At 41.9% G+C, this 15,265-nt stretch overlaps 2 protein-coding genes across 4 annotated transcripts; one reads left to right on the forward strand and one right to left on the reverse strand.

Annotated features, from left to right (window-relative positions):
* Positions 1–1,047: 1,047 nt before the first annotated feature.
* On the forward strand, positions 1,048–11,976 carry LOC105833036 (homeobox protein PKNOX2). Its single transcript, XM_012674439.3, has 8 exons — positions 1,048–1,690; positions 3,558–3,674; positions 3,994–4,303; positions 4,927–5,127; positions 5,425–5,725; positions 6,224–6,417; positions 6,501–6,856; positions 11,839–11,976. The coding sequence occupies exons 3-7, from the start codon at positions 3,995–3,997 to the stop codon at positions 6,819–6,821; spliced, it is 1,326 nt and encodes a 441-aa protein (XP_012529893.1). The 5' UTR covers positions 1,048–1,690; positions 3,558–3,674; position 3,994; the 3' UTR covers positions 6,822–6,856; positions 11,839–11,976.
* On the reverse strand, positions 10,266–15,238 carry LOC105833034 (nicastrin). 3 transcript variants are annotated; one of them, XM_012674436.2, is made up of 8 exons: positions 14,879–14,930; positions 14,706–14,804; positions 14,093–14,430; positions 13,555–13,942; positions 13,063–13,465; positions 12,531–12,973; positions 12,124–12,316; positions 10,266–12,056 (listed from the first exon to the last, which is right to left on the reverse strand). In XM_012674436.2, the coding sequence occupies exons 1-8, from the start codon at positions 14,928–14,930 to the stop codon at positions 12,038–12,040; spliced, it is 1,935 nt and encodes a 644-aa protein (XP_012529890.1). In that variant the 3' UTR covers positions 10,266–12,037. The 3 variants fall into 3 exon arrangements, with proteins under 3 accessions (XP_012529890.1, XP_012529889.1, XP_012529891.1); XM_012674435.3 differs by having other exon boundaries at positions 10,879–12,037; positions 14,879–15,238; XM_012674437.3 differs by having other exon boundaries at positions 10,879–12,053; positions 14,879–15,238.
* Between the last annotated feature and the right edge of the window lie 27 nt (positions 15,239–15,265).

The following is a 15,265-nucleotide window of genomic DNA, read 5'->3' on the forward strand; positions in this document are numbered from 1 at the left end:
TAAAAATTTCTGAGAAAATCTTCAAACTTCCTCTTTCTCTCTCAGATTTTCTTTGGAAATTATATAATAGAATGTGAGATCTTTGAGATTTTAGAATTTCAAACGTAGAACCGACGTACATACATAAAAAGTTCACAAAAAGTTGTAAACTTTTTCAGCACCTCTGAATAATGTTTTAATTCGTACAAAGAAATCTGAAGAAATTTTTTTAAAGTACGTATGCAAAGTTGTACAGAAAATTTGAACATTTTCAAAGTTAGTAGAAGAGAAAAGCCGGGAAATTGAAATAAAACCGAGATTAAAATTAATCTACATTGATAGAAATAGACGTAAACTGTGGGATGATTAATTCATTAGTAGAGACTTTTATTAATTCAGGATTTCGCAATATTCGTGATGTTTTAGTAATTTAGTGCATCATAACGTATCGTAAAAAAATCTCGCGATGAAAATGAATAATCTTTTCTCACGAAATGTGCGCGCATCATTATCGAAATATGAGTTTTTCAAGTGGGCGTCCAGGTAAGCTAATCGCTGGTCGGAATCGGAGTCGTTTGAAACGCGGAGGCCGAGCAATCGATCGTTATCGAGAACGCGTCGTCGCCGCCGCGAATGGTGGCGACATCTCGGGCTGCATAGTGAAACTTGGAGCAAGTGAGACAGATTATCGATCGTCGGAGTCTCGAATCGATTTGAGCGATAGAAAATTTTAAATTTATTTTTAGTTTAAGCGCAACAAAACATTGTTAAAAACATTGAGGATCTAATTTCAAATAAAGAATCAAGTAGTTTTTAAAATAATTGTAAAATCTCGGCAAACTCAATTTATTATGCCTTTCGTGCAACATTTGCATAATGTGTTTATCGGAGTAATCTGTAAGAGGAGAACAGTAGAATTTCAAGATGAGAAGACGGGATTCGTTGAGAAGAACTCAAGGTATAATAATTACATTATTTTATTAATCACATAATATATATTGTCTTTTTGTTTTCGCGTTTGTATTTTTGCAATTTAAAAATGAAAAAGTTTTAAGTTTTTAATTCATCAATTTAATCAGCTAATTATTTAAGTTGACGAGATTGATGCCCCAAAATTGCAGATTGCAGTTGTATGTAGCCAAATTGATTAAAAAAAAAGGGGGCAAACACAGAAACGGTATGCGTGGCGCCATCCGACGAGTGGCCGGCGCAGCTCTCGGCGGCGGCGCCGCCGCGGCGAGAAACCTTCGCGAAAAGTATTGAATCGGTGACGTCACAAAAGACAGGCAAGTGGAAGGAGTAGACGGGGCGGACGATCGGCGTTCGGTGCGAAAAAATGTCCGGCCACCGGGATCTGTCTACGTGAACGGTACTCGCGGCGGAATCGGTTACACGCGCAGGCACCGGCACGTCGGACGCACCGCGGCCGGGTTCCGGTTTGTCCGGCGAAAGGGACGGAAGTGCGTGTATTCGTTCGTTCGTTCGTTCGTTCGTTCTTCCTTCCTTCCTTCCTTTCCCCCCTGACACGTGCACACAGGGACAAGAGACACGGGGCCCTTCCCCCGTCGATGATCCGTCGGTGGTGCCTCGCGGCGGCTATGACGGTTCGATCGCGCCGTTCGTAGTCGCGTGAACAAAACAAAAGGAGAGCGAGGCGAGACGACCGCAGACGACCGCTTCTACGTGGACCGATACGTTACGCGGAGTCACGGTAAGCATTGCGAAGGCATGATTGCGAGATACTCGTGCGCTGCAATGAGTCGTCAGCTCGGCGCCTTCCCGTTCGCGTGCGACGACGACGACGGCGGCAGCGGCGGCGAGGTTAGGTTCGGCCGTTCGGTGTTCTTTCGCTCACGACGAGTGGCGGCCGCGCGTAAACGCGCGCGACGTGAACGCCCATTTTTCTCTCGCTCTCGCGACGGGGCAGAGTACTCTCGGTCTCGCCGCGTCGTGGGAATTGCGCCGACGAGGACGACGATGAACGATCTCGTCGTTAATGACGTCCTCCTCGTCCTCCGATATCTCTCGATCGTGCGTTCGTGACTTTTTAACGTCGTCGCGAGTGCTGCACGCGTAGGAGCGACACGCTCGTCGTCTCCTCGTCTTCGAAAATTTCGCGACTGCCAACGCGTGAAAAGTCCCCGAGAGTCGTCCCCAAATCTCCCTCGAGGGCAAACGCGCGTTTTGGAGCATCGGATCGCGCCGACGACTGGTCGTCCCGATAATCGCCCTTCGGCTGTCGCTCGCCGTCCGACATTTTTGTGTGTGAAAAAGGTGGGCCGCCTCGCGCGCGGACCCTCCGAGAGCGCGCAGCTTCGTTTCTCGCGGTGGGGGAGAGAGAGAGAGGGAGGAGAGGTTCACTCGACGAGAGCGTAAACAAGCATCGTCTGCAGGACCGAGCGATACATCTCCTGACGTTTCCGGATAACATTTATTTGATCGACGCGTCTCGACACCGCCGCGGGACGATGATCAGCTGATAACAATCCGGCGTACGCGAGTCGCCGAGGAGGAAGAATTTCCCGCGCGCGTTTCGCTTCTCCGATCGTTTCGCGACGATCACCCCTTCGACTTTATCGAACGAGGGATGACAGACCGGGGAAAGTGAGAAGCGCGACGAGCGAGAGAGAGAGAGAGTGAGAGGGAGGAGGAAGAGGGGGTGGACGGGGGAGGCGCGGTCCGCCTCCCGTGTAAAGTGTAACGTTCGCAAGGGCGTGTTTTAACCGCGGCCGCTTTTCTGCGCGAGCGGGTCGCGCAGGTTAGGCGCCACAGCTCCCGATGATCGACGGGTAGTAAACAATCGGCCGGTCTCCCCTGCCTTTCCGTTCTCGGCGGCTGCGATCCCACGTGCCACGCTCCGCTCGCGCCCGTGACGAATGCGAGATGAGGCTCTCGACGACCACCTCTCTCGGGAGCGATGCGCGTGTCGCGCGATGACCGCGTTGACGAGCGCGAGGTCGGAGGAGAAAAGAAAAAAGAGAAACAGCCGTTTCCCTTACGTAAGACAATTTCGTGCCGCGACTTTGCCCCTTGTACCTCGCCGCCAGTCTCGTGGAAACTGACTAGAGCTCCCGGGCTATCTTCTCTTCTCCTTTTTTTTTTTAAATCGCTCGCGTATGTTTCATTACGGTATCTTTATCGTTCCTCCCTCCCTACCTCTCGCCCGACCCTCCCCCTCTCGCTCCCTCCTCCGCTCTCTTTTCCCCGATAGCGTTATTTAACGTGTCCGTCGCGGCAGGCAGAACACGCCGTAGCGAAATCGATGAGAGCCCCGGGCGCCGATGGCGCCGATGCTGTTCTAATGATGACATTTAAATGCGGTGCCGCATCGTTCGATTGTTCGCGCGGCGCGGCGCGACGCGACGCGACGCGACGCGACGCTTTTTCTTCCCCTCGTTTCTCTTTTTCTTGTTTTTTTCTTTATCGATCTTTCACTTCCTCGCGCCCGTCCTCCTTCTCTTTACACCCCCTTTCGAATTTCGCGGAGCGACCCCGCGATTAGGGAATTAACCGCTCGACGAAGTGATCGCGCACGGCAGGATAATCTCTCATCGCGATTTTACCACCTCTCTTTCTAGCATCCTTCAATTGAGCGGGTTTGACGGGCCAAGTGAGCGGTCGCATCCGGAGGCGCGGAGGGAACGGAGTCGCGTGGAATCCAGATGAGAATGGGGATCGCCAAGGGGGAATGATAGGTAAGAGAAGCCCGCTTTTCTAGAAAACCGACCTGTCAGATTAAAAAAAAACAATGGGATTTTCGAGGGACTTCTTTTTTTATCGAAATTTAATATTAAAATTTTGTTTTTTATAATTATACCTAATTAAGAAACATTAAAAAGTAGACGAAATAAATTTGTTTAAAAAGTGCACATTGAAAAATTCTTCAAATTTTATTTGAAGTTTTGAACAAAATTCCTGGAAAATCTAGGAATTTTTTTTTGTGTAAAATTTGAGCAAATTCTTCGACGTGTTGATCGGAGGCGAGTGATCCGATAATGTTGGTATTTGTGGCAGGATGCAAGAGGGTAATACCGCCGTTGCGCTAGCGATGGTGACCCCCGGATACGATCAGGACCCTGCAAGTGGGGTCGCCGATTATACGACTCATCAGGATCAGGCCCAATTCGAAGCGGACAAAAGGGCCGTGTATAAACATCCGCTCTTCCCATTGCTAGCGTTACTCTTCGAAAGATGCGAGCAGGCGACCCAGAGTTCGGACAATTCCACGTCCGAAAGCTTCAACATGGATATACAGGCTTTTGTCCAACACCAAGAAAGAGACCGAAAGCCTTTCTTAATCAATGACCCCGAGATTGACGGTTTGGTAAGATTGAAGTCTATATCAAGTTACATTGGAGATTAAGATCCGATCTACAATAGATATAGCAAGTCTTTGTAGTCTTATTCTAAATTCTAAACTGACTCTGAAATCGTCTTACTCAATTTCTGAATCTTAAATCTCTAAGCCTTAAGCAAACTAATTAAATCTCAATCGTAAAGATTAGCATTTAAAGTAAATTAATATCAAATTTTAGAGTTTAAAGGAAAAGACTAAATGTCTACTGTACTTATTACAGACTAAATTAATGATGATTGCGAATTGAAGATAAGAATTCGATCAGTTAAATTTAATTTTAATCCATTTCATTCGATTAAATTCTAATTTCCAATCGTTGTCTAAGGGAGCGTTCACACACGGAGCGGAAAAGCAGAAACCAGTCACTGATAATAAAATAAACAAACAGTTACCAGTTCACTTCTGATTGGGTTCAAACAAATTTTTGTGTTCTTTTATTTTATATGTGAATGCTGCTACAAATTCTATTGAAGCAAACTTCTGTTTGTTCCCCTTTCGTTTTCCTTGAACAAATGAACGGAGGAAATTACGAGAGATGACGATCGGTTAAATCGTTTAAACAAGTTTCCACGGGAACACGTCTCTTTCAGATGATCAAGGCGATACAGGTACTTCGCATCCATCTATTGGAACTGGAGAAGGTGCAGGAGTTGTGCAAGGACTTCTGCAACAGGTACATCACGTGCCTGAAGGGCAAGATGCAAAGCGAGAACCTGTTACGCAGCGATTACAGCCATCACGGACACGACATGGGTCCGTCGAGTGGGAGCAACGGAAGCAGTCCGTTGCAGGTTAGACGTTTGTCCGATACATCGCAATAATGAAGCCAGGCTTCCCCGCGTCTGTCCGGTCTATCCCCCTTACCAACGTAGATATCCCTGTAGTAAAAGGGATGTACGCGTAGAGTCGTTGGCGACGTCATTATTGTCGTTGACTGATCGTTTGCGCATTGAGATCAAAAAATCGCCAATTCGATTCGGAGCGGTAATATCGCGCCGATGTCGCCGCCGTACGCGTACATCTCTCGAGATATTATTGAATTTCCCATCCCTGCTCTCTGACGGCTAGTTGAGACATATATTTGCCAGGTGCTGTCATCTACAGGCAATGATGTTGAGTCGGGAGCTAACGGATTCAGAGTGAGCCGTGGGGACGTCGTGGTGGAGAGCGATGGTGCACAGAATCCGCACGCGCGGGAAGAGAGCGTTAATCACGACCAACTGTCGTCGTCGGTCCGACAACCGTCTTCCGCCGTCCAGCGCTCGGGCAAATCCACTAGCCAGGATCACGACGATCCGCTCTCACCGTCCACCGTACACGGAAGCACGCCTCTCTCGCAAATCGGGGCGCATGGATGCGCCCCGGTTAACGACATGTATCTCGGTCAAGGTGAGTGACTTCGAATCGCCGGATGCTGTCGCGACGCTATCAGGATCTATTTCTCTCTCTCTCTCTCTCTCTCTCTGTCTTTGTTCTCGCCGATCCAAACGTTATCCTACTCTCTTGTTGAAACTTCCACTTTCCTTGTTCTTTTCCTTCCTGAAGCAACAGTTGTGTCTTGCGAACGGCGAATCTCCCCTCCTAAAATTCCATTTATAGATGACGAGTATCTGTGGACAATCTCCGACAGAATATACCTGGAGGAAGCCGGATACTGGGGACTAGTTGCGTTGCGAGAGCGAGAAAACGCGGAATACGCGAATGCCGGGAATGCTAAAGATGCAAAATATTTCGGTTAGGCGCATAATGTGTTTTCTTTCAGCGCGCGCCGCTGAGAAATTGCAATGATTCGTTGTCATTACTATTTCTTGGCGCATGAATTATATGTGTTATGCTACATCGCGTAATAACTCACGAGTTTAATGGAACACATCGATCTGTGTTTAGACATTACAGTTGCGGGCTCGCCTTCTCCCGTGGCGAGTGAAGACGAGGAGGAGGGTGCCAGCAACGCGGCCTCGAATCACTCTGGCAATCACAGGAGTAATCACGGTAGTGCTAGAAAGGGACGTCAGAAGCGTGGTGTCTTACCCAAACAGGCAACCAGCATCATGCGAACGTGGCTCTTTCAGCATTTAGTAGTGAGTAGCTTGCTGGATAATTTGTGCCCAATATGCTTGCCTTGTTTAATCGTAATCTGATCGATGCGTGTCTATCCACATAGCATCCCTACCCGACCGAGGATGAGAAGCGTCAAATTGCCAGCCAGACGAATTTAACGCTGCTACAAGTGAACAATTGGTTTATCAACGCCCGCCGACGGATCCTGCAACCCATGTTGGACGGCGCGGGCACAGATGCAGCGTCGCGCGCAGGGAAACGTCACAAGACCTCGAAACACACTGCGCAACAACAGGCGGCACAGCAACAGCAAGCAGGCTGGCAGTCCGATGATTCGGCAAGTGATTCAGGCTCTAGCGACGGTGAGGGAGGTGCCACCAGATCGAAAGACGGTAACGATAGCGATGAGGATGATCTTCACTGACCTCTGTCGATCATCGAAACGTCAACCTCTTTACGGTACCTTCAAATCCAGTTGCTCATTACAGTATTAAGGTATTCGGGAATAGATATCGCTTTAACTGTCAAATACGTAATTAATCTTGTGAAAGTTAAGAATACGTGGGTAGAGGTTATCACGCTCTCTAATCATTCGATACTTTGATACCGTTCGTCAGCTATCCAAACCGTATGGCTTTTTTACGACAACTGATTATAGATTTTTAAGCTCTACTCGTATATTCATCCACGTATTAATTCGGACTCGGAGGTGCGAGAACTGAAATTGAATAGGTACTAGAAAGAGCAGCTTACTTAAATATACATCTAACGCGAACGAAAATACCCTACGTTTGCAGTATGCTACGAGAAATGTTATTTATTTTTCGATGACAAATTTTTAAGTGAATCACGCGCAAGTAGTGAAGATATACTCGTAAATCTGAGCTTTCTTTGAAGAACCACGATTTTTTAACTTAGTTTTAATTACGTTGCCTGTAACAAACGTACGTCCCTGATGGTACTATTATTTATGTGACGCCTACGTAATGTAATGTAAAAGACATTGTTTTAAATATAATCACATTATATATATATAATGTGATTATATTGTAACTGTTTATCGAACAAAGATTTGCCACAAAAGAAACATTTTTATGATGTTCATACTTTCCATTCAATTGTATATTATTATACACGCATCTCATCCAGGAATTATATCGTATAAATTTCTTTTTGTATATTTTGAAGGTGCACTAATTGTTAATCTATTTTCGTACATAATAATATTTTGATATTTCATTAGGCATATAATAAAACGAAATACACAAAGTCTAATTTTTTTGCTAGTTTTGCCAATATTATGTTACTATGTTATTACCACTATTGTTATAGTTAATACTGTTACACAGATACTACCACTACTCTACTATTATTACTATTACTCCTACTATTATACTTCTAGTAATAGTATTACTACTACTATTGCTATTCCTTCCATTACCGCTATTATTATACTACTATTTCTACTATTCATTATTAATATTATTACTGCTAACACTATTGCTCTTGCGACCGCTAAAGCTACTGCTACTACCACTATTATTACTACTACTATTACTACTGCTATTACTACTATTACTAAATTACTACTACCTATTACTACTATCTATTACTAATACCTATACTGCCTCTATCACAATAATTGTCATTTTGTGTCACAACAAAATAGCCGCATGTTTCTTGTTGGCAGTTACAAGCTTTTTTTGAGGTGTTTGTGAAATTTCTGCTATGTATATTTATAACTTGTAAGGCCAATCCAAATGCGGACAGTGTGCGTGAGAAACAATTATTGCTAATTAAAAAGTTGCAAACTTTGATTAAACGCATGTGTGGCACATTTGTAAAAAGATAATATGGGTAATTAATTTCCAAATTAAATGGGGAAATTATAGTATCATAGCATGCAATATTAATTGTATTTTTCGTGCCATTAAAGAGCGTGGTAACTTCCGCGTTTAGTCTTTGTTCAGCTCTGCAGTGTCGTGGCATAGCGAAACGCTGTCCCTCCATGATAATAATAATAATAATAATAATAATAATAATAATAATAATAATAATAATATAATTAATAATGATAATAATTATTACGCTATTGATAATGATAATAATTATAATTATGTAATAATGATAATAGTAATAACAATAACAGCAACAGCAGCAGCAGCAGCAAGAAAACCACAATACATTGATGATATAATACTACTTTAAATATATGATGATTATATTTTTAAACTCTAAGTGTCGTCCCTTGAGCGTGTACCGCACGTGTTGCATGATACTACTGTACATATTACATGCGGAACTGTTAGTGAGACAGAGAGAACGGACAAAGCAGAGAACAAATATTACCAAGTATGTTAAAGAAAAGCTAAATACTTTTCTGGAAAAAAATAATTGGATATATTCAACGATATATACATTTTGAAATATTAATGTTTACGCGCTAAAGCTGTCTACATGTGATCATTACGTTTTACCAGCAGAAATTGTTCTTACCGCGCCACTCGCTCTCTGACGGGTAGAGCTTGTTCATTTCGAGCTTCCCACGCGAGTAGTCCGGCAAAAGCTTTCGACGTCCGCTCGCGAAAACTGGCTGTTCTCGCCGATGCATTCTCGTGTACATACCGTTCTTCTTGATGCACATATATAAGCGTGTATATTTATGCTTTCTCCGACGCGCTATCATTTCCACGCGATCCGTCCATTGAGATTTGAATGGCTGAGACCGTCACTTACCTTAATAGATTCAATGTAAAGTAAACCGTAGCGTAAATTTGTTGTTTCCAAGCTCTGACAATTCCGTCAGGAGACTGCAATCTTGCTGTAATTAGCAGATCGTGGAAATTTCGTTTTGCCCTTAATTCGTCTCAGTTTTTTTTCCGTTGTTATCATTGCCGTCACTTTCCTCACGGATATTGCAGTTATAACGATAAGTTGACACTAGTCACTCGATCGTAGGAGGGGAATGTGTCATATATAACGTAGCATGTCGACGTGGTTGCCTTAAGTAGCCAGATATCGTTTCCTCTGTACTTATAATTTTCGCGTTGAGTCGATGTATATAGCCAATTGACAGAGTGCTTCCATTAGTAGCTTGTTTGACCTGTTTTTAATGAACTCGGTTTCTGAATTATTTTTTTGTGTGTTTCTCAAACATACGCAATACTCTCCGCTCAATCGCCTAATTGTAACGTGTCGATGGTAACCCCGTAATCGTATGGAATACTTGAATACGATTTGAGTAAAACGATATTATCAGTTGCAGACAGCTGACAGTATAGCTCCCGTGCACGGTGCCGCGACATCAGTCTGTTTAAAGTAACAACGATCGGCTGCAACAACGATAAAGAGAGATTTAAAAGAAATATATAGAAAATGAAAAAACCGCGACACGACGTTGCTCGAAGCTGCCTTGAAAGAAAGAGTAGTCGCTAAGAGATCTATTCTCAACGAATCGTTTTTAAAGCAATAAATCGCACATCCGCAGTCTAATGTGTAAAACTGTAATCGAGCCCCTCTGGATAATTATCGCTTCGATAAACCACCCCGTGTACGCGGGACTATACTGTGTATCCGACAAATATAAATTAACGTAGGATAACGCTAGATTAAGAGGTAGGTTGTAAGGCTGAACCACGTATACGTATGTGCTGCGGCACCAGACGACTGTGATAATTCGGTGGGCGGTGCCCAGCCTCCTACTTCATCCTTGTATACTAAAAAGAATTAGTTAAAAGAAAACGCAAAAATGATTACCGAAGAGGTTGAACGTGTGTCGGGACGTGCGTTTTGCGATAAAACGTTTCCATATGCACGTGTGGACGGGTATGTGCACTTTGGCATTATACCCTTCATCGGGCACTCTCGCTTTTTTTTCGCACAAGTGTCCGCGATATGAAAAGTTCATTACGACGCGTGCATGTGGACACTCTTTGTAGGAAACGTAAACGTCTGCCGCATTAACGTCGATGCGAGAAAATTGTCTACCGAAAATTAGATTAAAAAAGAAACGTATATAAAGGTAGAAATGGGTCAGATATTCATATATAGCATATCTTTCGGCGTTAACAGCTTTGCGATTATTCGAAAGAGAAATAGAGATTTCTCTCGGCAGACTTAAAAAATTCATAGATCAAGCTTAGTTCAAGAAGGGATATTCGCTTTGTATTTTGCGAATAATAAATCATTTCTATTTCACTTCTCGTAAATGTTTGTGTATAATCATGTGATAAAATGCAGAACGTTGTACACAAGTATCTACAAGAATGCAAAAATGACATATTGTTTACAGGATTTCGTAATTATGTGCTTGCTTCGTATTACAATCAAAATTCCATATTGCTAATTCGTCTGGATTAATTAATATTCTCTGAACGTATCTCTCGGTCTTTATTTTCACGGCATATATATGCAAGAAAATGTTAATTTTTTTTATCATGCACACATTTTTATGCTACGTGCCTGACAAATGTACAGTAAGAAACAGCGCAAAGAAGATTTGTTTAATTTACGAATGTTGAACCGATTAAGAATATTGCAATCCGTCTAATTATCTAGATCTAGAATACAGAGAGATTCTGTGTACATTTCTCAAATGTAAATCTTCCGTTTTTTGGGGGAGGGGGATGACCCATTTCTAACTTTGTCCAAATTTCAAGTCGTAAATGAGAAACATATTATATACTTATATGTATACTAAAAAAAGAAAGCATAGATATACAAATTAAATACTTCTTTCCCGTGTACATCAATGCCCTGTTAAATAAGTTGTTTATCGATAATAAACGCCATCACGCTTGCATTAATCTTTTTTTTTTATTCTTACCGCAATTATGTAAGGAGCCGTTTGTTTTAATACTATCCATACATTTCTGTACCATGTTTACAATTCCATTGTTTTAACGAAGAACAAACAATGCATTGTATGTAAAATGAAAATGAAATTTGGAAGTTGAAAATGTAAAATTGGGGAAATATCGACATTTAAATCCTATATTATTATCCTTTAAAGATAAACTTGACGAAAGAGAGAAGAGGAAAAAAAAGATATATACTTTTTCTCTTTTTGATTTATGATTCGTATTTCAATTTTTTTAACGTTACATGAATAACAAATTTGTATTGCTATTAAAAATTAGCTATACGCTTTCTATGTAATTTTTATTTTCCAAGTCTTACCAGTGCGACTACCTTATACATACATACGTACATACATACATACACACACGTTCATTCATTTATATACACGCATACACAATACAAAGCTGTTAAAACTTATCAAGCTTTCTGTTTCAATCGTTCAGTGTCTTTTTTCATGTACACGTATATATAACTTCATAAATAATAAGATATTATAGATATATCATAGGGAAAAAGTGAAGAAATGATTCACCTTTGTGTAAGATGAGTAAAAAAGATGCATCTATAATTTTTTTTTCCAGTTGAACACTGCGGATGAAACGATGACGATAAATAAGATAATCCTAAAGATGATTACGTGACACATCCGGATATTTTTTGTGTTATAAAAAATCGTCCGAGGGCGTCCCACACATACGATTAAAGGCTAGTTACTGGAACATCTCGATCTTCTTGATGATTATCTAACCTATCCATTGATATGTGGTCCGCAGCGTATTCCTAGCAATCAACGGTTCTTCTGGAAATATTGATATATAATATGTATGCAATTTTACTTTAATCTTCCTTGAAAAGACGATACAAACCTCGAATTAAATAACACGTCAGCTCGATTATTGATAAACCACACTAATACGAATGAGAAACCAGCAACTGAACAACCCAGAATCAAACTGAAGCGTTCTGTCGCTGCTGCCGGTTTGAGAAACATTCTAATGCTTAACGTTTGCCATACGGATTCCGTCCAGGTCGAGTAGACGCCCGATTTCATATCGTATCCTGTAACAGAAACAATTTAAGGACTCCATATTTTGTAAAAACAGGGTGTTCAAATTATGTAAAATAATTTCCGATTTCTCCAAGAATTCTATTCAAAATTTCGGATAATTAAAAAAACTTTTTAATGCAACTTTGAAATAAATTTATTTTATTATCTTTTACGTATTAATTGGATATTCAATCGAATCCATATTTATCGCGAGTAGTGACTTACCATCTATGATAAACGCGGGGCTCACGGCTATACTGTAATTGACGGTTGAATTGATGCACAAGCCCGTGAAGTTCTGACCACCCATCCAGGCGAGCCGATTTTCGTGACACGTAGACTCGTTCATCTCGTAGAGCTTTTCACCGGTCAGATAGGCCAAAAGCTGACCCGTTAGAGTCGTCGCGATGTTAAGCACTTTATGCACCCCAACATACAATGGTAATACCTGATCGATCAATTTAGCATTAGGTGCCGAAGCCGCGCGAAACAGAGAGCACTTGGCGCTCTCCAGGTAACAATATAGCATTTCCGCGGTAAGCGTCTCCATGGGTACAGGCAGATCGACGACGGGCTGCGGTGCCTCACCCGTCACCGCCCGGTAAAGCTCATTAGCAACCTGAAGAGCAATTTTCGCTAAATCTGATGCAAGCGTGCTAGTATCGTTTCTAAAACATGATACATGAGAGAATCTCAATAATGCAAAATGATGTAATGTCAAAACGTGATGATATATCAAGATCGAGTAAGTACATACTTATCAAAACCGAGACTCTCCGCGTCATCCAAGATACCGTTGTAATATCGGTTCTTGAACTGTCTGCCGTGATTGCTTATAACAACGGTCGTTAGATTCGGTCTCGCCTCCAGGAAACTCTGCACGGAGGTAGGTGGAACGCTATCGTTTACGATTGACGCATTCAATGTCACATTTAATGCGTCCCGCAGACGGTTTATAGCGTCGTTTTTGCCACTGCTGTGCAAAAATATCTCTCCCTCGCCCAATTGACCGAATTCAATAACGCCCTGGATATCGTCAAGTTTCAGATTGATTCCACCGAGAGCGTTAAAACTGTTCTGTTTCAAGTCGTACACCATACGACTCGAGCCTATATAATCGAACGCTTCTCCGTTCAGCAGGGAAAATACCACGTTCGTCTCTAGATATAATAAAAATACATATACATAATCATATACACGTATACATATTGAACGTCCTGCAAGGCCTCTAAGGAAGATTAATACGTACTGTCGACGGTGGCATTTAAGAAATTCAGATAGTACGCAGTGGCGAGCAACGTGACCAGTCCTGTCACGGTGTTACCCGCGCCGGGTGATATACCATCGAACAAGGACGATGCGTCTAGTCGCGCCGTTACCAATATCACTATATTATTATTCTCATTGAGAGGTTCCAAAGGCCAGTGTACATTTCTATCTCCTAACGGATCACAGAACAACGTCGGATGGAAATTCGGCACGGAATCCGTACGCTTTATGCACGATTCTGAGTTTATAGCGGCGTACATGAACGAGTTCATTTCTAACGCGCAGAGAGATCGCTGGTACTGCGTCTCGAGGTCATGCGCATTGTGCGCCCAGAAGCAAGACTTTATTGCCTCCAAAATTGTCTGATTCTGAAAAATGTGACACTTTTAGAGCTTTGTTTAGTCTTCAAAATAAATTTAGGCAACAAAAAAAGCTTATCAAGATATCTGCAGTGTATATCAGTTTTGTAATTTTTTTGTAAAAAAAATGTTTGAATTGGAACTTTCTTAGATACAAACCTCTGTGTAAAACATGGGAAACGGCCAGTCTTCCATGAGTAATGCTGACCCAAAGGGATTCCATGGTTTCTTGCTGTCGCATCTCTTATAGCCGGAGTATCGATTCGGACACGTGTCCTCGGGTGAATACTTCCATGGACGTTCGTGACTCACATTCTTTGTCAATAGCACTCCGTTTATGTTATTTGTATCCCTGAGTCTTACAAGCGTGTGTCTGTTGAACATTGCAAATGGTAGGACAACGGTGTATGGACCTGCAGTGGAATTCTTTTCTATCCAAGTGATATCATCGTCTATATCCACCAAGTGTACCACGCCTACGCTCCCTGATCTGTCAGCTGGAATGTTATAAATCAATAATTAGTAATGCAACTTAAAATAATGAATACTGAGACTTTAGAAGAGAATTTACATTCAGTAGACAAAGCAGATAAATGAACAATTCTTTATCATCACTTAGATTCAGAAAAAAATTAGACAAGAATCAATCACATTAATTTCCATCACTGAAGATTCATTAATCTACTTTCTCTAGGAAATGTAGTCTTCAAGGATCAATGGAAATTATCAATCAAAGAAATGAGCAAGAGAACGAGTTCTCTTTAATTCTTACAGGAGCATCCAAACTGATGTGTGCCATTGTGTCTTCGGAAACAAGCAGCTACACCCACCATCGGCATGTATATCATATCCTTTATTCTTTCAGAGGTCGCTGGAAATTAATTTTCTTAATGATTATGACATATACTGAAACTGATTCAGCATGATGGACACACTTGTCATTACCTGAATTTATGATGATAACTGCGAAAACATACTTCCACATTTCCACTGCCATATTCGGATGCTATCGCTTGTACTCGAGATTTGCGATCGGCTACAATTTTGGAATATTACTCGGACGCATTTTGAAAAAGAAATTTGACGAGAATTAGTAATGACACATTGCGTGAGTCATGGTGGCTGCACCTTTGGTTAGAATTGATACTTGGTTAGAAACGTTCGTATTCTTCAAGTGCGTTTTGCTCTCGAACGGGATCCGAATTTATTCGAATCGCAGAAGGGTAATTTCGAATGACTCGTACATAAAAGAATTGTATAAAAATGCCGTACAAAATTACTTTATTCCGATAGCTTCATGCCTTCACTGCGATAAAGTCGCGTTCACACATT

This window comes from Monomorium pharaonis, chromosome 9 (genome assembly GCF_013373865.1).
Source record: "Monomorium pharaonis isolate MP-MQ-018 chromosome 9, ASM1337386v2, whole genome shotgun sequence".
NCBI lineage: Eukaryota > Metazoa > Arthropoda > Insecta > Hymenoptera > Formicidae > Monomorium > Monomorium pharaonis.